The sequence below is a fragment of the Aricia agestis genome, chromosome 5 (genome assembly GCF_905147365.1).
Source record: "Aricia agestis chromosome 5, ilAriAges1.1, whole genome shotgun sequence".
Lineage (NCBI taxonomy): Eukaryota > Metazoa > Arthropoda > Insecta > Lepidoptera > Lycaenidae > Aricia > Aricia agestis.
The window spans coordinates 6,949,702-6,972,488 of record NC_056410.1 but is presented as its reverse complement, the minus strand read 5'-3'; the positions used below and the strand labels follow the sequence as shown (position 1 = coordinate 6,972,488).

The 22,787-nt window shown below is 36.6% G+C and overlaps 2 protein-coding genes and 1 non-coding gene across 6 annotated transcripts; all 3 read left to right on the top strand.

Moving 5' to 3' along the window:
* The first annotated feature begins 533 nt into the window (after window positions 1-533).
* On the top strand, window positions 534-13,823 carry LOC121727456 (mucin-5AC). Of its 3 annotated transcripts, XM_042115329.1 has the most exons (9): window positions 534-614; window positions 8,968-9,127; window positions 9,668-9,794; window positions 10,362-10,473; window positions 10,577-10,694; window positions 10,802-11,220; window positions 12,322-12,582; window positions 13,127-13,246; window positions 13,360-13,823. In XM_042115329.1, the coding sequence occupies exons 2-9, from the start codon at window positions 9,021-9,023 to the stop codon at window positions 13,632-13,634; spliced, it is 1,539 nt and encodes a 512-aa protein (XP_041971263.1). In that variant the 5' UTR covers window positions 534-614; window positions 8,968-9,020; the 3' UTR covers window positions 13,635-13,823. The 3 variants fall into 3 exon arrangements, with proteins under 3 accessions (XP_041971263.1, XP_041971261.1, XP_041971262.1); XM_042115327.1 differs by having other exon boundaries at window positions 10,802-12,582; XM_042115328.1 differs by lacking the exons at window positions 534-614; window positions 8,968-9,127; window positions 9,668-9,794; window positions 10,362-10,473 and having other exon boundaries at window positions 10,595-10,687; window positions 10,802-12,582.
* Window positions 13,027-13,100, top strand: Trnai-aau. Its single transcript has one exon. It is a non-coding gene; the product is annotated as a tRNA-Ile (tRNA).
* Window positions 13,824-16,675: 2,852 nt separating the features above from the next.
* On the top strand, window positions 16,676-22,551 carry LOC121727458. Of its 2 annotated transcripts, none has more exons than XM_042115330.1 (7): window positions 16,676-16,716; window positions 17,129-17,258; window positions 19,014-19,169; window positions 19,627-19,675; window positions 20,009-20,315; window positions 20,593-21,706; window positions 22,309-22,551. In XM_042115330.1, coding segments are annotated over exons 1-7 (1,953 nt in total). In that variant the 5' UTR covers window positions 16,676-16,715; the 3' UTR covers window positions 22,505-22,551. The 2 variants fall into 2 exon arrangements, with proteins under 2 accessions (XP_041971264.1, XP_041971265.1); XM_042115331.1 differs by lacking the exon at window positions 16,676-16,716 and adding an exon at window positions 16,723-16,810.
* The last annotated feature ends 236 nt before the right edge of the window (window positions 22,552-22,787 follow it).

Below are 22,787 nucleotides of genomic sequence, written 5' to 3'. Positions count from 1 at the left end.
TAATCTTCAGATTCTGTATCAAGTGCCAAAACAGTGTTTCATTTGCCAAAATAGCAGCAATTTCATCTTGATTGAGCTGCCGACTGGACGTCATGGTATGGTTGGATATAAAAAGTGAATATCGAATGGAAAACCACTCAAAACAAAATATAATTAAATAAAAATCAGAATAATAAATCATCAAAGCTATTACCAAAAGTTACAAAAAGCCCAAACATACGTCGAATCGACGTGCAACATGTGTGTAACAACAAAATGGCGACACTTACCGAAGCGAAACAACCGTCCCCTGTTTCGTCTTGGCGGCTACTAAGTTGGTTCGGGAGTTTGCGGCGTTCCGATCTTGCGCGAGAAAGATAGAGCAGATTTTCGTCGGAGTATACGTCGAAACGACGTAGATTGGGCTTCTAGGGTTAACTAGGAACCCATAGCTTTCAGAAGAAACCATAAAAGAGGAATTGTTTTTTGCTGCATCCCTTCTGAGAAGCGGGTCGCGTATCCGGCCCCTATCGCTTCAGTCGACAGCCGGCCGAGATGCGGTGAGCTCCTACACGCTCCTGAGACTCTGGTAGTTTGTGTGTTGTGATCTCGTGGTTGGTGAATGATATTTACAGGTTAGTGAAGTTGTATTTTTTTATCTGAGTACATTAAATGTGTGTACAACGTATTATGTCAGATAAATCTAATGATGATTTTATATTCAAACTATTTACTTATAGAAAAAAAATGTGAATGCAAAATTAGGATCAATGCTAAATTTGAGTTTAATTTAAACGAAAACCCATTATGCAGTCAAAAGTATTTCATACGATATGAAATAAAAAGCTTCAAACGCGGGCTTTGCTGAAAAGATGAATTTCAGCTTTTTCAGTGGATATAAGGTGGTATTTCGTTGCTTTCACTTTAATTACACTTTACTTATCTAGCACTAAAAAGCTGGAAGTTTTATAGGTTCAAATACTATTTGAACGTTAGCTACCTGAAAAAGGTTTTCATAAAGAGAACTTTATGACTACGACGGTTTTTAACCCCCGACAAAAAAGAGGGGCATAGTTTTAAACTTTCGCGTTGCATTATACATAATTAAAACTTATTTATCGGGACTTAACGCGACTTATTCTAGTAGTAATGCTACTACATACTTTTTACTTTCGACGTTTCGGCAACGCCGAGAAAAAAGTATAATAGCTCCCACACCGGTTTCGGTGACGGTGGCCGGTTTCATTGAAACCAGGCCAGCTACGCAGGAGTAATTTTATAGTGCCCAAGTGTGTGCGCAGTACACAAGAGCACTCTCTATTCCTTTACTCTCATAACCCAGTGAGTCGGAAGACCGACACGACCGGCGAGAGATCAGGCGCAGGACCGACTTTTTACATGGCCATCCGACGCATGGATCATCTTACTTGTCAGACAATCAGGTGATCAGCCTGTTTTGTTTTCCTTTTGTTTTTTTCAAACTTGGAAATAACATGTTTCCAACGCAGGAATCGAACCCACGACCTCCGAGTCAAGAGCCGCGCTCTGTACCACTAGACCACGGAGGCGATTAGGCGGAAAAAAGTATAACACAGTAGTAGCATTACTCATAGAATAAGTCGCGTTAGGTCCCGATAAATAAGTTTTAAAAAAAGCGGCCAAGTGCGAGTTGGACTCGCCCATGAAGGGTTCCGCAGCAGTAATAAGATTTATTTTAATGAAATTAAAAGGTTTTTGATTAATTTTTATATTTCAGTTGATTTAATGAAAATTAATTTAAGGTTTACCATTTATGACGTATAAAAAAAAAAATTCTTGCTAGATCTCGTTCAAACCAATTTTCGTTGGTAGTTTTTATAGTAATGTACACCATATATTATTTTTAGACTTATCATGCCCCTACTTTAGAAGTTAGAGGGGGGGCGACACAAATTTTTCCACTTTGGAAGAGTCTCGCTCGCAAACTATTCAGGTTACAAAAACATTATAGAAGAAACTTCAATATGATTTTTAAAGACCTATCCATAGATAGGTCTTTAAAAATCATATTAGAACACGCATAGGTTAGATGAAAATATTTTTTTTTTATTGGTTTTAGGTATACCATTTATGACGTATAAAAAAAATACTTGCTAGATATCGTTCAAACCAATTTTTGTTGGTAGTTTTTATAGTAATGTACATCATATATTATTTTTAGACTTATCATGCCCCTACTTTAGAAGTTAGAGGGGGGGGGGACACATTTTAGCACTTTGGAAGAGTCTCTCTCGCAAACTATTCAAGTTAGAAAAAAATTACATGAGAAACCTCAATATGATTTTTGAAGACCTATCCATAGATACCCCACAAGTATACTTGTGGGGTATCTATGGATAGGTTAGATGAAAAAATTTTTTTTTGTTTCAGTTGTACCTATGGGGACCCCTAAAATTTTTAATATTTTTATTGACCTGGTGCTGCAGCATCACCTGGTAATCAATAGGATACCCAACTCCTCACGAACTTAGAGCAGAGGTTTCGTGTTTGGGCTCATTTTAATTGCGACAACCAGTAAGACGTAGATAAACAGTAAATATTTGCATGCTTCAGCATCACTGATTCCATAGGAGCCGAGCTCCTTAACCGATGTTTGGGCTCATATTAACAGCCTCATTGAAAAGGACATTCATAGATGGTAATCATGGGTATATGATCCTGTTGACAGGATTTATTCTGTATCTACTACAACCGACACAAGTTTAAAAAGCATAAAATTAAACTAAGAAATTAAAAAAAAAACCGCCAAACAACTTTAAAACATAATGAAATAATATTTACTGCCTTTAAGTTTAAATAATTCCTAAGTGTAAAGCAATATTTTAGTCCATAATTGTTGTCAAGGTGTGTCGGGGGACCGCTAATGTAGATGTTTGATTTCACATAACGTTTATATATACTTTAAGGGTCAGTTCACAGCAAACCAGATCGAGACAATCAGAGACTTGGCGATACAAAATCCAAAAGTTGCTGTTGTCGTAGGTTACTGGACTAAAATATTGCTTTACACTTATAGGCCAGTCATTAAAGCCACAACCCGAAAGAAATTAGTAACTTGATAAAATTTTAGGGGGTTCTTTAGGTAAAATAACTTACCGTGTGATTTTGCAGCGTTTTGGGGTGTACGGAAAGGGTTGAAAAGGAGTGAAAAAGGTTTTTTGTTAATAACATTGCGTAAAAAATTAGTAACACGCTGCAAATTTAGAATTAGGTTGTTCTTACCGTTTTGTAACGTGTATTAAATTTGCAGCGTTTTGCAATACACGGAACATTGTTTATTATTAAAAAACAATAAAATTTGTTAATAACAGGGGTAAAAAAATTAGTAACTCGGTGTATTTTTTTTTTTCTTTTCCAAAAAGTTTTCCAGAACGCTGCAAAATCACACGGTAAGTTATTTTACCTTCTTTAACAACCCCCTAAAATTTTATCAAGTTACTAATTTCTTTCAGATTTTGGCTTTAATGACTGGCCTATTAGGAATTATTTAAACTTAAAGTCAGTAAATATTATTTCATTACATTTTAAAGTTGTTTGGCGGGGTTTTTTATTAATTTCTTAATTTAATGGGAGAGCCATGCTTCGGCACGAATGGGCCGGCTCGACCGGATAAATACCACGTTCTCACAGAAAACCGGCGTGAAACAGCGCTTGCGCTGTGTTTGGCCGAGTGAGTGAGTTTACCGGAGGCCCAATCCCCTAACCCCTACCCTATTTCCTTCCCTACCCTCAACTATTCCCTTCCCTTCCTTCCCTACCCTCCCCTATTACCCTATTCTCTTAAAAGGCCGGCAACGCACTTGCAGCTCTTCTGATGCTGCGAGTGTCCATGGGCAACGGAAGTTGATTTCCATCAGGTGACCCGTTTGCTCGTTTGCCCCCTTATTTCATAAAAAAAAAAAAAAACTTATTACTTTTTTAACATCTGTACATAAACATAGTTTTTTTTTTCAAGTTTAAATATCAAATAAGAAGAAAAGAAAAATTATATAAAAGATAAAAGTTGATGGTTGAGGTTGATACGTAAATTTCCTAAAAGCATAAAGCCATGGGAACGACAAGAATCCTATTTAATGTTCGCTTCACCGAACTCCAATTGTGAGCTTTAAGCTCCACTCGGCTCGGTCTGAGCGCCTCCGCACGAATTAGCCTTAATTAGACCACGTTATGCAACGCATACACTAATTAAAAGATCGTCATCATCATCAGCTACATACCAAAGTATTAATTAAAAAATAGAAGTATAATAATATGATTTCATTAATTATTTATAAGATAGCTAAAACCAACTCGTTGTTCTACTTTGTGTATAGCATAAAGCATTTAATGTAAATTGATAACAACAGTATTAGGCTATTATTCATCTTTATTATCTATAGCTATATATTAGAAATTCACAGTGAGTCAAAATGAATAATGATACAATGTGAAAAATTTAATACTGACAATTTAAAAAAATACTGGCGTCCGTAATAAGCTATCAGTAGCAATACATTTTTCTACATAATAGAAGAAGAACTTATGAAAAACCTGCACGTCCGTACCCCAATAACAAATGACTACTTAAAGAAGGGCACAAATGGTAGGGACAAAGACATTTTGGGAGCCTTAAACGTAAAAAATTCTTTACAAGACTAAACGAGGCCGCTTGCTATTATATTTTCCGTTTTAACCTCGTAAGATAAACGTGCTTTACAAAATTCTTACAAAAATGCGAACAAATAAAAAAATAAAAAAACAAGTTTAAAAACAGCATTAAAAAACTGAAAACCGAATACTTTGAAACACGGTGTGATTCTTGCAGTAAACAGGTAAACACAACAACCTCTCATACTAAAATACATCAAGCCTTTCACATTGCACAGTGTTCCAAACAATTATTAGTACATACATTACTCTCAAAAAATATGACTAAATCCTGGCGCAGTCATGAAAAAAAGAATTTTTAAAATATCTCTTATAATGTCTGCTCTATACATCCGGACGAAACGTGACGAATTAACTTGAACCAATTGTTAAGCCAATTAAAGTTAATGCGGCTATATTAACAGCTGTTTGTACATTCACACGCAACAGTGCTTTCAATTTATTTAATATAATATATCTATAGTTATAAAGGCAAAGCTGATTTTCTATAGATCAACGTGTCAGCAGGTCAACCTTAGTTCGAGAATCTTTTCGCCCATAATACGATTGGTGTTCATTTAATTCAAGAACTAAGGTAGGATTCTTTCAAAATTTTACAACGAAAAGAAATAATTTTTTTGTCAGGGAATGCAGGTGATACCACGAGAAAAGCAATTGCTTTTAATTATTAATCCATCAAAATTGAGAACACTTATTCAATGAGTTTAAAATCATGTTAGAGCTTTATCGGAATCGAGTTAATATAATTTAGAAAAGCACTTAGAGCACTTAGCGCCGACCTCCGCTCCACTTAATATCGACGTATCTACCAATTACCTATAATATTATTATATACGTTTAGATATTGGAATTCTAGGTTATTAAAAATAGGATATCAATTCCACTTAATTTCAATTTAATCATTTAAAAATATAAATTTAATAGTAAAAACTAGACGCGACTCATTAAACATAAATTGAAGTGTAGTAGATTTTATAAAGCGCACTTGCGTCTCTGTTGAAATGACAGGGTGAAGCCAAACGAGCGTAATTTGTGAGTTGTGAGTCGCAGAATTTCGGTCGCGTCAATATTTATTCATACAAATCCTGACACACAAAATTACGCTCGTGTGAATCAAACAGGACTTTTGTATGAAACTGAATGCAGCAGAATTTCTGCCAGCCGATATTACGCTCACAACTCACAAATTACGCTCGTTTGGCTATGGTATGACTTAAATATTATACAATACTAGATGTCCCTCGCGGCTTCGCCCGCGTAAATTAGGAATTTTGCAGAAACCGTACATTTTCCCATAAAAAATATTTCCCCCGTTTTTCCCACATTTTCCTGAGTTTCTTCGGTCGTATTAGTCTTAGCGTGATAATATAATATAGCCTATAGTCTTACTCGATAAATGATCTATCTAACACTGCGATAAGTTTTTAAATCGGACCTGTTGTTCCTGAGATTGACGCGTTTAAGCAAACATACTCTTCAGGTTTATAATATTAGGTAGATATAGATTTTTTTAAATTATCGCTTGACAAACTCGATCTAAAAGACTATGAAATGGTATAATATGGTAGTGATGATGATGATGATGATGAATGTAATTTGCATAGTAGCATATGCTTTCCGTTCTTAAAACAACGCCCAAACTCCCAAACTTGTATCTATAAAGAATCAGGAGTTCTCTCAGCACCTTCCGAACCACGGTATACCAGATATATCTTAGTGCAAAATCTTACTTGTTGGTACCATATGCTTAGAATACTTCTCACGAAACCGAAGTCACCACATGTTTCCCTATAAGTTTTGAGGAGTTTCCTCGACTACTTATGGATCCTTCATCAGATCACCACTTTTGTGAATATAATACCAAATTGGGATGATACCCTATATACCAAAAGAAAAATTTTGAAAATCGGTTAACAAACGGCGGAGTAATCGTTGAATATAAGAAAACGAACATAACACCTCCCCCATTTTGAAAGTCGGTTAAAATTGTAGCCTATGTGTTATTCTGATGTATAAGCTATATTATTGTAAAGTTTCATTAAAATCCGTTCAGTAGTTTTTGCGTGAAAGAGTAACAAACATCCATACATCCAAACAAACTTTCGCCTTTATAATATTAGTAGGAAGTAGGATTAACAACAAATCAAATAGGAAAGTGTTTTATTGCCTTGTTACCCAGTACTGTGTAAATAAAGTACAATCGCTGTAAATAGGTTTTAAATTAAATTTATATCCAATTCACGTCCCGCAATGGACGGACGGAAGAAAGTGATTTGGACCCCTCTATTAGAGCTAGTTGGTGAAACAGCTCTCTGACAAAACATATAGGCTTCGTGATTTGTGCCTTGATTGATAATCTCTACTTCTGTGCAAGTGGTTAACATAAATAGTGGTTAACATAAACAACTATTTTTTTTCGAGATTTTTGCCAAGTCTTTTTTTTTTAAAGAAAACTGCCGTTTTATTTTTGTGTATTCCTTAATGTGATAAAATAACAACATCAAACATAATATTCTTATTATAAATATTTTTTCCATTTGTTACAGAATTTTGGAAATTCTTTTTCAATAAGAAACCTAGTAATTTCGTCTTCCGATAGCACTTTTGTGAATGATAATACTCAAGAGAATTATTCAGAATTATTATGATTGACATAACGCATTTCCAAGTAGATAGAGCACAAAAGCTTTATAGTTTTTTATATCGCCGTCTCGCTCGCTCGACAACAATGTAGAAAGAGGTCGTCGCCTCGATTGATAAAAGCATCCTGCCAATTGCAACGCACATGCGAAAACGACAGATCGTGTATCTTGTTAACTAGATAGCTGTTCTAGCTGTTTAATATCCTTGCCCCTGCCTATGCATCCATGGACCATGATACTTCCATAATTCATATCCATACTTCCATACTAATATTATTAATGCGAAAGTGTGTCTGCCTGTCTATCTGTCTATCTGTGTGTCTGTCTGTCTATTGCCTCTTGACGGCCAGACGGCTGTACCTATTTTGCTGAAAGGTATGTAGATACTTTGAGTCCCGAGAAAGGACATAGGATACTTTCTATGCCGAAAAAATGTACGGTTCTCGCCCGATAAAAGAATTTTTGCGCAGCGGAGTTGCGGGCGTCATCTAGTCCTTTCATATCATGTATATTGTTTAGTTGTTTGTTGGCGTCTGTGTGCAAAAAAAAGATTTTGGCGCCCCTTTAGGCACATTTTTTGGGTCCTTGATTTTAGCGCCCCTAAAGATGGCGATTTGGGGCCCCTAGAGGATGGCGGCCGTGTGCATTGCACACATTGCACATATGGTAGCGGGGCCCTGGATTTATGGAACCATGTTGGCAAAGTTCATTGTCTTGTGATACTATTACTCTTTACTTTTAAATTTTTCAAAGGTTTCAGCTGAACCCAGTTTTACGTTGCATAAGTGCTGGTTTATGGTGACTGGTATCTCTATGACACAGTATGTGTCATAGAGATACCAGTATTTTTATTATATTATACGATTATATTATAAAAAAAGAATTTTAAAACAATTAAGTAACATTTAACTATAACTGTACTATTATTTATTCTGTGCTATGAATGTATAAACAAAACTGGCACCAAAAACCTACCACTGCCATTCCAAATACATGAGTGCGTTGTATTATATCCATCCAACTAAAAAAAATCACAATATCTGCATAATTCTTTTTTTCTTTTTTTATAAATTCATAAAACTATTTTCAACATACTAGCTTTTACAAGTTGATAGCTCTGTATTCGGGACACGAGCTCTCGACTGCTCTCGGGCCTCGGCAATTACCCATGCCCCGAAACTGGGGGTCAACTGGCAGGATGGAGTACAAAGAGGACGCTCAGACTAATTGTTCGTGTCGCAACTTCTACTGTTACTTTATTTTATTTTTCAATTGTTTGTTTGAGCTTTTCTTCGTTATAAGTTGCGTTGTTTATGTGTAGTTGATTGATAAATGTTCAAAAAAGTATACTTTTTTAATATTTATTTTATATTTAACTGGTTTTTCCTCGCAAGCAGTATTACAAATCCTAGTAGACAAATCTTGATTTCACTTCAAGGGATGAAACTCCTTTAGGGGTAGGATTTTACAGAATACGCTCTTATTTTTATACCTACATGGCAAGAAGGGTTTCCTAAGGGATTTCCTGTTCGTTGATGTGTCAATCAGCTTAAGTTAAAGAAAGAAGTATTTTCTATATGTATGTATACTACTTAGCTTCTGCTCTACTAATACCACTTATCAAAGCTGATATAAAGTATGTGTTTTCTTTTGTTTCCAGATAGTATACCACGAAGAAAATGTGTTAAGCGAAAATGAATTAAATGTGTGAAAATGCTTTTGGGATGGGGGCGAGAGACGATATGGTTGTTGGTGGTAGTGGTGATGGTGGGGGAGGTGCGGGGGCTGAGCGGCTCCAACGTGTGCATGGTGCAGCAGAAGTGAGTTTAATCCAAATCATAATTTAATCCAAATCATAAATTCAAATCATGATCATTTAAAGCTGATCGCACAATTGTCAGCACCGTACGCGCCGTACGTGTCGAGCACACCGGATAGTACATGAAATGCGGTGCGGACGAATGTACGAGGTTTTACATCATTTCATACAACGAATTCTAATGCGGCGCATTCGACGAGAGCGTGCTGACAAAATATGTGCGATCACCTTAAAGGAACATGATCAGCAGATGTACCTAAATGATCAATTAAGCATTAAGCATGGCAAGCAGGAAAAAATACTTCTGGACACTTCGACTCTTTAGTTCATTAATACAAGTTACATAATATTTATAAAAAATATGACGTTTTTTGTATTAAACTAGAATGCAGCGGTGACTAAGGAGGGAGTGATTTCACTCTTTTAGTGATAATAATAATCGATACTAAGCCCTTTATTAACAGAAAACGAAATAATAAAAATAGCAATAACATTTACAAAGTGAGAAGTGTACACTGTACAATATAATTCAAAATTTCAGATACAACATTACGAAGCGTGTGAAGTATCGCGCGCCGATGTCGGTGCGATCATACGTGTGGTGCTTCTCCATACCGCCGCGATGTTCAATGTGGAAGACTGAGATGAGGGACCTCACCAAATTAGAGGTGATATTTGCTCATATTATAGGAATCAAGTCAATGACACTCTAAAGCCGGCCATAGACAGACCACATCTTGTAGCCGACACCGACTGCAAAATGCGGTCGCCGCACGGAGATCTTCAGTTTTCATACTAAATACATACCGCAATCGGCAATACACATACCGTTCGAGTAATTCTTGAGCGGTCGGTGCAAATTTTCAACGCGACCGCTCTGGAGCAGTCGCGCGCAGTCCCGACTGCAATTTGCGGTCCGCCTATGGCCAGTCTAAGCACTAAAGTGCTATCAAAGATACAATAAACATCAATAATGGCGTTGACAGTCCTCGTAATGCTGTGAGTTGCCTTAACTATTGAAACCTTAATCCAATATTGAAAATCGAAATCTTAGATAACATTGTATTAGAAAATATAATTATTAAGTACACTTTATTATTAAGTGTACTTAATAATTATATTTTCTAATACCCATATTCAATTGAAAGCCTCATTGAACTCAAATTCACTATAAGTTGCTTTACACAACGATCAATAGACATTAATTGATTAGCAACGATTTAAACTGATTCCAGACTGAGGAGCGCAACGCCGAAGTGGCAGTATGCTGCCCGGGGTATAAGATGAAGGATATCTCCTGTATTCCGATCTGTCCTAATGGAAAAACAGGACGCGGATGCACAGAAGGTACTTTTTAAAGAAAATTTCATGAAAATATCTTAACTTTTTACATAATGTCACTTACTTTATCAAAAGCAAGGGAATAAAGTTTTACCCAAATAAATTGCAGACTGTCCACCAAATAAATGGGGTCCGAACTGCGTACACGAGTGTAAGAAATGTCGTAATGGATTCTGTTCACCAATTACGGGGGAATGTGATTGTTTGGAAGGATGGCAAGGTGAGAGGTGGGTTGCTGGAGCCATTTTTTTTGTGATTTCCAACAATATTATGGTTTTTATTTAAAGTCCTGTTATTTACGATGTTTTAAAATCTCCTATTTATATTTTTTCAGTTGTCAGACCCGCATGTCTACCACGCCAGCTACAACTGCTTTAGCAGAAGAACTACTAACAACTACGAAATCTTCCACACAAACGCTTGCTTCTATTAAACCGATTGAGACAACTTCAAAAAGTACGACACCTATAAGCTCAACAACTAATTTCGTTACACAGTCGATAGCTACTTCTAGCAAAGTCACTACTATGAAACCAGTAGTTTCTACCACAACCACGAAAGCTACGACGGCACTTTCCACGACTACTTCTTCTACATCCTCATTAACAACTGCGAGCAATACTTATACCAATGTAACTTTACCATTACAACCTTCATTGTGGACAAAAAGTGAAAGTACTACTGTATTTCCAAAAACTTTCATTAAGACTTACGTATATAATAGAACAGAGATGCCAGAGTTAGAACCTAAAGGTACGTCAGCACCATTACTACCTCAGCATGTCACCACGGATATGACGAACTCTTCAATGACTACTAAAATCCCTACTACATTCACAAGCAGAAAATCCTTAACAACTGCAACAAAATTAGTCAAAACTACCATACATACGATGACTGAAAATGAAAGCTCCACTCTTGAAACCAAAACTACTAAAAAGGCAACCACTTTGAAGAGTTTTCCGAGTACGATTAAATTAAAACCAAAAGAAATATGGATCAAGCCAACGCAGAAAGGTGAAATTCCTATTATTGAAATAAAACACAAAGCACATGAAACTTCGTATACCAGAATCAAAAGTGCCATAAATAAAAATGAAATGCCAACAGAAGTGACGACTCCAAAAACTATTATTGTTTCTATTATTCCTACATCGGTTTCTCATGCTAGTTTCAAAAAGATTGCTTTGACTACAGTGCCATATAACATGTCTCACAAAAATAATGTTACTTCAACGTTTTCTAAAAAGACTGGAGTCACGAAAGCGATTGATTCTCATGTGTCAACCGCACTACCTTATACAATTAAAATATTACATCCAATAAAAGAGAGGAAATTAAAAGTTTCTGAATCTAACAGAAGTCTTATAAATGAAAATATTAACAAATCAATAAGTACTCCGAAAAAACACTTAAAAGGACATACCTCTGAAACTTTTAACATTTCTACTGCTAAGGCATTATTTAATACTACCATGGCTACAAGTCGTACGACTAACAGCATGAGCACGGCGAATGAATCAAGTGGCATAAGACTAAATCTTTCTACCTTATTAACAAACAAACTTCTGACTAACCATAAAATGCGAAATAGTACGATAGAAATAACCACAGTAAGCTCTAATATGCGGCCACAATATACTAAAGTACCTAATTATAACAGAACGCAAAGCGTAAATAAACTAACACATAAAGTTAGTGTTACAAAGATGATTGCAAACGTGAAGACAACAAAAATGCCAATCGCAAAACATGCAACAAAAGAAAACACTACAGCCAAGAATGTTCATAAAAATCTTAATTCAATAACTACTAAGGAGCCCGTTGAGGATGAAACTTTTCATATTTTAACAGAGCCAGAGCACATAACTGCAGTGATGACAGACAAAGAGAGAGAGCACACGTCTGTGGATTTGGTCTCTGTGGTCAGCATAGCTGGTGGAGTGATGATGGCGGTGATCACAGTAGCAGTCGTGATAGTCATGGTAGAAAGATGTAGAAGGCCACGATACGATGACGTCAGAAAGATGGACGAAATGAGAATGCAATCGATGATTGACAGTGACGATGAACCGCCACCATACGTAAGAAGCATCTTCCATACACCCTTGCCAGGTAAATGGACTTAACTTTTTTTTGGGTATCATTTCCCATTTGGTTAGTAAGAACGCTTTTCCTGACTGTATGCGTATTCAACGATGATAGGATGCGGGCTACTTTCATGCGGACCTGATCCGCGCGCGGGCAATAACACGCATGACAGGAACAATGCCCTAATTCCTAAAGCATATAAAATTACTGTAATCAAAGCCATTACAACAATGAAATGTTTAAAAATCTTTGAATTTAAGGCTGCCTCAAATTACATCGCAAGCACTGCGGCAGCAGCGCTGCAGCCGCGCGATTCTCCTTTGTATAGAAGTCGCGCGGCTGCAGCGCTGCACGCTGCTGCCGCACTGCTTGCGACGTAATGTGAAGGCGCTCTAAACAAGTAAAAGTTGTCCTTCACTGATTTAATAGGTAAAACCTCCTATTGTAAGATTTCAAACATCGGTCATCGGCCCATTAGCTCAGTTGGTTAGAGCGTCGTGCTAATAACGCGAAGGTCGCGGGTTCGATCCCCTCATGGGCCACAAATCATTTTTAACTTCTTTTACAGAACCGCCATCAGAGAAGTGTCATTACCAGCCAATAACAACGCTCGACAGGAATTTAAAACAATTCATGAGACCCGTAGTGGTGCAGACCATTTCGCCTGTTATGCTGGAAAACTTTAGAGGTACGAATATAGATTTATCACACTCCTCATCAAAATCAGTTACTTGTTAATCTATCATTATAACTTTGGGATAAGAGAACGTAAATTTACTCATAGTTTGCTTAATTTTCCAGGTATTTTGGAATGCCACTACGATCATTTACCCAGGCGACAACACGACTTTGACGTACCGCTACGAAGCTCGATAACGCCATCTACAAACTACTCGGACGAACTACGTCCGCTCTCCGTGACTGACACGATCGAGGCTTTAAAGTGTGAAGCGAAATTCGACGTTATTGACAGTACCACATCCGAGCCATTGTACGCAGAAATACCCTGCTGGCGACCCCCTTCCGAGCATGCTATAGAGGTCAATTTGAACGGAGAAGCAGTGACTGAGTTATGACAACCTAACTGCCATGATGTTTCTTCTTGCAGCACATAGATGGCGCTATTTTTAAGTGTAGGATGAATGTTAGTTTACGAGTTAATTAAAATTAAGTTAAATATTGTATTGAATGTCATTATTATACCAAAGATGTAATGATTGTGTGGTTCGTGTTGTATTATTAAGATTTTTAATTGTAATGCAGAAATAAAGCATTTATAAGGAGAGTTTTGTTTCCTAAATTCTAACGTCCGCGGAATATGTAGAGTGGTAGAGCTTAAACAGCATCTTCAATGACAGGTGTAAGCTAAAATAAATTTCAAAATCCAAAGTTTACAATTGAAACTTGTACTAGAAGAACTTCTAACATCATCATTCGAGTTTTAATATTTCTTATTATATTCGTGATTTCTGTCTACCTAGGTCCCCTAGATTTGGAGAAATTATCCCACAAAAGTGGGTAAAACCCACAAAACTGCATAACATAATAAGTTCATATCACGGACTTGTTACGCAATTTATCGCTCAAGTATTATCCAAATGCAGTTTAAATGGTCGGAAATTTATAGATAATAAGCCCACGCTTTGACCTCTGCTTTATCTGTTTCCTTGGAACTAGCGAATTTGTAAACACTATTCATACAGAAACAATATAATAATCTATGTCACATTAATATAGTTCTGCTCATTATTACTATACTAGTTAATGAAAGATATGGAAGTAGAGAAAAAATCCATGGTTATAGCTACACCATAAGAACTCTACATTTTTTGCTTCTTAAAATATTTTGTCTCTTAGATACGGTCTACTTAAAATAATTACTTCGCCTTTACTAAATAATTGTTATAAATAAGTATAGTTTTTAGTTATGTGAATACATGCAACCGAAATAAAAGAATCTAAACAAAACTATAGCTATATGATACTCTTGCTATGCACCTATGATACTCTTCTATCTCTACTCTTTTATCTCTATCTAATACTAGTACTTATATCAAGTATAATAATAGACAATTTCAATTTTTTACACTTGGCATAAAAGCTAAGAAGTAATATTAAAACATTTTCTTCTCGAATTTTAGGACCACATGTCATCTCAGTTCGAGGAATTGTGATCATAGCAGATACCTACTTCATACTGATTTCTGATATTATTGTTTACTTGCAATGTTAGGGTTCTTTCGTCGAATGTTAAGTTATATTATAACAATGATACTAATAAACTACTAACTAATAATTTATTTGAACACAACTTAACATCTTTGAAGTGGGTATTCAGTATTATATTTAAGACTCTGTATCAACTGAAACCTCAATCCTCATCCTGGTACAGTCGGGGTAAAACTAAAAAGGTTTTTTTTATAAAAATAAAGGCCAAAAATAAAGCCACTAGTGACGCCCATGGACATCAGAAGAGTTGTAAGTGCGTTGCCAACCTTTTAAGTGGGAATACGCTCTCCTATACATAATAATATAAAAATAATACAATGTTATAAAAATAATACAATGTATGTATTGTAGGTATTGTATAAATAAGCACTTCAGCTGTATTATTGTTTGATTTACATGTGTTGTGTGGTGACAAAATAAAAATATTCTTATTCTCCTCTCCAAGGCGAAAGAATGTGAAGAAGTAAAAATATTCCGTTAGACCGTAAACTTTTATAGCACTATCCTTGCTGTTAATTCAAAATAAAGATTTTATTCGTCTGCAGTTGAGTTTAAAACACGAGCTGCGAGCAGTACACGAGTAGATATTTCTTATTTATTGCTCTATCACAGAGTTACGGCTACAGCAAACTTTCGCGAGAATTTCAATAACTTATTCAAACTCGTCATTTTATTTTATAACTTCAAAATAAAGAGACAACCCTTACTAACTAATATCCATACTGATATTATAAACTAGCTGGTGCCCGCGACTTCGTCCGCGTCAGCATAGTAGATCACGTCATTTTTCAAAAATATTCAATGTACAGAATTGAGTTTCCAGCCCCCCCCCCAGAGACGACCGGTGCCGAAGCTCGCTGCATATAAATGAAACGACACTCGAAAAAAAAAAAGGAGTGGAGATAGATACAAAGTGTAAAGGAGAAATTTGTAGGAAATTTTATGAGCTTTCATTGCGTACCGCACTTTTTTTCTCTACAACGCACTGTTTTAGCGATATGGTCAAAAAACTAAAAATAACTAAACTTGAGCCCCTCCCCCCCGCCCTAGGCGATATCGTAATAATATGTAGCCTATGTGTTGACCCGACCTCTAAGTAATATCCGTGAAAAATTTGAAGTAAATCCATCCAGTATTTTCTGAGTTTATCCCGGACATACATACAGACAAACAGACAAAAATTCTAAAAACTATATTTTTGGCTTCTATATCGATTGTAGACTACGTCGCAAGTATTATTTTTCAAAAATTTTCAATGTACAGAATTGACTTTCCTACGATTTTATTATATGTATAGATACGAAAGTGTGTCTGTCTGTCAGATACCTCGCCCAAACCGCTGAACTAATTTTGCTGTTTGGTATGAAGATACTTTGAGTCCCGGGAAAGGACATAGGATACTTTTATCCCGGAAAATGTACGGTTTGCGAAAATTCGTTTGGCGCAACGGAATTGCGGGCGTGATAATATTCAGTCAACTGGTTGACTATAAAAATATATATAATACACTACATAAATACAATGCTACTTGGTAATACCTAGAGGTACTTTCTTACAAAGGAGCAGACATTTTATGTGCTATAATAGCTTTGTAGCAGTCCCGTAGCCCCTCAATAAAGCCTCCTGCAACTTGTTGACAGACACACTCACAAACAGTTTACACGTGTTTGGGAGTACCTTTAACCCAGAGGCCCCATAATAATAATTGTAATTAATACGGATGATATTAATTTTAATTGTAAGACCTATACAGTTTTTGGCGCTAATTAAACAATTTACACGGAATCGCTAGCTATATGGTTAGTTTTTGGCAGCACTATTTAAACATACACGGAACCATATTTTATTCTATCGCGTATTGGGTAACTAGGCGCGGTGTAGTCAGTATTATTTTGAATATAAGCAGAACAAGTTGACACCAGTGAGTCAGTAAGTACATCATCACACGTAAATAAGCGGCCTTGTAGTTATAAGATCCGCGCTAGTACATGTCTTGTAATAGTGAACATAAGTAGTGCTTTTGGTATGTTAGTTTTTAATAGAAAAGTTAATTATTTTTCATCTAAAATATATATTACTTCAAGCAATTATTAATTTTAAAGTCTGTTTAAAGATTTAATTAATAAACAAGCTATGTATAATTAAGTTTTCATAACTTAAAAATATTGTAATGCAAGATTGAAAAATATTTGTGAAGTCCAACTTATTTAAATGGAATATGCCAGCCATTCCCTTGTCTTAAACTTATAATTTGAACATTTTACACCTTGTTCTTGCAGACGTTTTGAGCGTGCAGATTTTGAAGAAATTTAAATATTTTGTATACTTACCTAATTTCCAGTGAGAATGTATTTACTACTGTGTGCCCTGCTGGTGGCACCCGCCCTGGCTGAGCCGCAGTACATAAAGAACGGTGTGAAGGGAGGCTACGGGGGTTCCTACGTCTACAACCCAGGGGCGAAGCTACCTGAGTATGTTTATTTATTTTTGGTAGCCTTTTTAACCGACTTCAAAGGAGGTTATCAATTCGACCCGTATTTAACCAACTTCCAAAAAGGAGGAGGTTATAATATGTTCGTCTGTATATTTTTACGTATTACTTTCAGAACTGCCTAGTTTTCGGCTAAGGTAGTCTCTATATTATATGTAATATGATTGTATGTTTGTGCTCACATATTTCCGGAACTAAAAGTCGAATTTAAGTAATTCTTTTTTGTTGTGCTAGGTATTACAACTTAGGGAATACTGCAAGTATCGTCAAAATCGGTTCAGTGGTTTTTGAGACAGGGAAATTTAATTCTCAATTACGTACAATTTTGAAATCAGTAAATTACTATCTTTTTAAAATACCTTTTTATTAAAGCTCGACCTAAATATTTGAGCACTTACGACTTGCTTCGCGGAGCACTTTTCTTATTCCTGACGTCTACGTACACCCGCGACCACGGCTGCTGGAAATCAGCCTAAACCACAGAATACATATTAGTACCTACCTAAACGTAGGGAATAAAGAAAATTATTCGCGAAAAGTGTTCAAATCATGAATTTTTAAATTATCGATCGATATCGATATCGATATCGATTTTCATCATTTCATTAAAATCCTAATAAATGTAAAAGTAAATAGTGTTCAATATGCACCGGCTATTTACGCTACCTACCTGTGCAATAAAGACTAAATTATTATTTCAATTTGGTCAAATTTAAATTTTTTGTTTACATTATGATTAAAATGTATAAAACAGAGATACACTTTCCTTATTTATTTTAGTGATGTATAAGTAGGTACTTGACGTGGCCAAAGCGATATTAATTGATGTAAAGAGGCATAAAATTATAATTATTCTAATTAGGATCTACTTAATATTGTTTAAGTGATTGTTATAGTAGGAACGCACTACATACTACCACAGTATAGCAATATTAGTCCCTAATATGTCATATTGTTATACTGTGATACTATCTAGTTAATTTGATAATATGATAAGTTATGATAATTAATCTGCCAACACAGTTGTTGAAAAGTTTGTTATAAAAATTTTAAAATTGTGTATATCAACATTCAACTCATAAACAAGCGATAAACAACCACAGTATTTTAAGTTATATTTTGTACAATGGAAACAGGTTGTAAAACCAAATAATAACAGCTCGACTTTTACTGATTTGCTTACTAAGTTTTATACTCGTCATGTTTTATTTAATTATTAACTTAGCAGTTCTACACGAATTGCAAAACAGTTTTGTTGTTATTTTTTGTGTTACGTTATATCAGTAACACCTGATTGTCTGACAAGTAAGATGATCCATGCGTCGGATGGGCATGTAAAAAGTCGGTCCTGCGCCTGATCTCTCGCCAGTCGTGTCGGTCTTCCGTCCCACTGGGTTATGAGAGTAAAGGAATAGAGAGTGCTCTTGTGTACTGCGCACACACTTGGGCACTATAAAATTTCTCCTGCGTAGCTGGCCTGGTCTCAATGAAACCGGCCACCGTCACCGAAACCGATGTGGGAGCTATTATATCAGTATTCTGTGCAAATACCTACGGCTTTTTATTTAGGGCTCCCATACATAACTGCGATTCGCATCGCATCGCAAATATCTGCGTCAAAACTCATACAAAATGACATTGCGATGCGATGCGATGCGAATTAGCAGTTTTGTGTGGGAGCTCATAATTGGAGATTGAACGATTTTTGTATTATTACTTTGTTGTATTTTTACAGTTTCTATGGGAATTCAAGTCACAATCAGTATGGGAGTTCGGGTTATGGGAGCTCAGGGTATGGGAGTTCGGGCTATGACATGCGCAACTACACCAGCGGCGCATACAACCAGACCACCATCAACTACGAAGTCGGCGTCTGCTATATAGAAGTTCCGTAAGTTAAAAGCATTTATGGATTTTGTTGCGAAGTTTGACTTCGGAAGTAATAAAATTACGTCGCAAAAATTAGCAGTTGCAAACAATCAATTATGAACAATATTTACGTAATGATCTGTTCAGTATTTTTGTGGTGTTCTATGTGGCCTATTTCAGTTTTTTTTTTTCTACTTTATGTACCTAGTAGGTAGGTACATAATATTATGATTATTATTTTAATGGGACACTCTTTCAAGTTTCAACGGACTCTATTGCAAAAAAACCTTGATCTTCAATAAGACAATGATGAATAATATGAGTCAAGGTTCAAGGTATAACATAGCAAGTTAGCACACCTATATTCTGAGTAACCTAACATGACATAATAAATGCTAATTTAATAAGACACTATGATTTATTTATTGGTTGTATAACAATGATACAATATTATTAACGATCTATTAATTTATTTACAGAACAGCATCTTTGGCTAAAAATCCTGCCCATGTCCCTGCTGGCAACGGCGTAAGTTTTTCCACTTATTTTTTTGTAATTAAATAAGATATCTATTATATTAACTACCTTTTTATGACTACGTAGAAAACTATGCGTCGTTATAACAGATTTCGTAAAAGGTGCTACGCTTGTATTTACTAATCATAATCAATATCGCATCACAACAATTCCACTTTGACAAAAAATGTAAAATCTCTATACAAGGTAAATATAAGAGGCACATCAATACTCTTTCGTTTCTAATCTTCTTTGCATTAAAGTTATAGAAGAAATATAAGTGATAGGGGACTTTAGATTAGTATTTAAAATGTTATTGACAACATTTACCCTGTATTTTTCCAGTCAAGGCCAGACCTGAGCCGCGTGCGGTCCTGCTGCAAGGGCTACATAAGGAACATCCACAACTACCAGATCTGCGACCCGGTCTGCACGGAGGAGTGTGTGAACGCTCTATGCACGGCTCCGGAGACCTGCACCTGCTTCCCCGACCACGTGAAGAATCTCGGTGGCTTCTGTATTCCCACCTGCCCCATCGGCTGCCAGAATGGATACTGCAGCGGGGGCGAGTGCCTCTGCAAGGATGGATACAAGTATGACGTGAACGGAAAGTTCTGCGTACCGAACTGTAGGGAAAACTGCGGTGGATATGGTAAGTGGAATAACGGCTGGCTTGTTGCTTGGCTCTCGACTCGTTCGTGGGTTCAATTCCTGCTTTGGGTCAGCTTAAAAATATTAGAAAAAGTCATGGTTCATTTTTAGTACATTAGTTTCAAGTTTATGACATCAAGTTAAATAGAGCTTCTTATAATGATCATATTTTCTGAAAAATCACATTTTGAATTTTAAATATTCACACGATTTTTAAGAAAACACAACCTAGGAGACTTATTTAAACAGAAATAACAAGTTTTTTTTTTTAATTCTAGGGAACTGCACAGCACCCAATGTCTGCTCATGCAAAGAGGGCTACCGGCCAACTCCAGAAGGTGGTTGCAGGCCAGCTTCACAAGGACAAAATCCTAATATTATATCTCCACCTTATAACCCCTCGCACCATCAGAACCCATTGGGCCCAGGCAGTCAGATAGTTACTCCTAACCCTATGCACAATTATCCTAGCTCTCCAAAATATCCAGGACAGTACAGCCCGGGTAATCCCGGACAGCCTGGGTATAGAAATCCAGGCCAGCACGATTCAAATAGCCCGGGACAACGATACCCAGGCTACCCTTACCCCGACCAATCTAACACTAATTCTTTGTATCCAAATTTGCCTTCCTCGCCATATAACAATAGTTATCCGCTCAGTAATAGCACTTATCCACAGGGCACCACTAACTCATCTAATCCGTACTCAAACCGTCCTAATTACCCAGGACAAAACCCGACCCAACCCGGCCAACCTGGATCTAATTATCCTTACTATCCCAGCCAGCCTGGTTCAAACAATCCTTACCCGGGACAATCAAACTATCCGGCGTATCCCAGCCAACCTGGTCAAGTAAACAGCTCATACCCTGGTCAACCATGGTCCAACAATCCAGCATATCCAGGATCGCAGGGATCGACGTATAATCGTGGCCAGGAAACTTATTCCGGTCAGCAGGAAGCCAACCAATCAGGGTATCACAAACAATCTGGATATCAAGGCCAATCTGAGTACCAAGGACAATACGACTACGATCGTTCGGGCTACCAGGGGCAGGCTAGTCAAGGGCAGACCAATCAAGGGCAGCATGGGTACTACAGCCAGTCTGGACATCACGAGCAATCTGGATACAACGGCAGTCTATTCGGGTATCAAGAGCAATCGGGAAATCATTCCCAATCCAGTTACAACCTCCACAAGGAGGCAGAGCGCGGAGACGTCGAACCGTACCTCCCTGGTAGTCAAATGTACGGAGAAACGCAACAAACTGCCCAATTAGGCGACATCTACCAGTGCTCGGAGGAGTGCATCAATGGTGTTTGCATCAACGGCAACAAATGTCAGTGCAATCCAGGCTATGTACTGGATAGAAGCGATCCTACGGAAAGAAAGTAAGTAGATGACTATACACTCACACTAATATTATAAATAAGAAAATTGTCTGTCTGTATAATATGTCGGTCTGTCGTATTTCCGGGTAGCTTCACGATTAATCTGTCTGTATCTCGAGAAGCGCTCTAGCTAGACTTCTAAAATTTTCACAGATTGCGTATATCTGTAAACAACAAATACTAAAAATAAAATAATATAAGTAATATATCCCATACAACAAACGTGATTTTTTGGCCTTTTTTGGTCGATATAAATAATGACAACAGGTAGGCACTTGAAATTTTCACAAAGGCCTTAAATGTATTTGTACTTAAAAATTAAGGGGGGCTCTCTTACAAAAAACACAATGTTTGACTTATTTCTGCTCTATAACGGTACGAAAGCCGACTCGTACTTGGCCGACTATTAAAACAGAAAGCACATGGGATTGTTTTTAACATAACAGGTTTTAAAGCGTAATATATAATCGACGCATTACAGAGTTGCTGGCAACATCTAGTTTACATTAACAAATATTTCTAGATTTTTGCATGACGAATTTGTGGGCAATATCTACTACTAACTCTACTAATCTCTACTAACATTAATTAATATTTCACAGGTGTGTCCCATACTGTGCTGGTGGTTGCACTAACGGGGTATGTTCAGCGCCCAACTTCTGCATCTGCAACGTCGGCTACTACAAAGACCGCAGCGTCAAAGGCCGGTCCTCAGCTTGTGTTAAGAGAATAAGACGCTCCGTCGACTCTAAATCTCTAGCAGATTTGCTTATTTTCGAAATACCTGATGATGAATAGATTATAGGATATCGTTAAACATATTAAATTACTCTTTTTATTTGTAATTGTGTTTTTTTTAATTATAGTAATAGTTAGAAATTTATTTATTTATATGACACTTTAAGTGCTCGAAAATGCACTTGTTCTTAATTTTGTCAAGGGTAATCATCAACCATCAGGCCAACGCCCAACATATTGCGCCTATGTAAAAATCGCAACCATTCAGTTCCTTACAATATTATATCTGCGCCGTCCATTGGCTTTGCATTCCAGGAGAATGCTGTTAGGAGCTAGAAAGAAG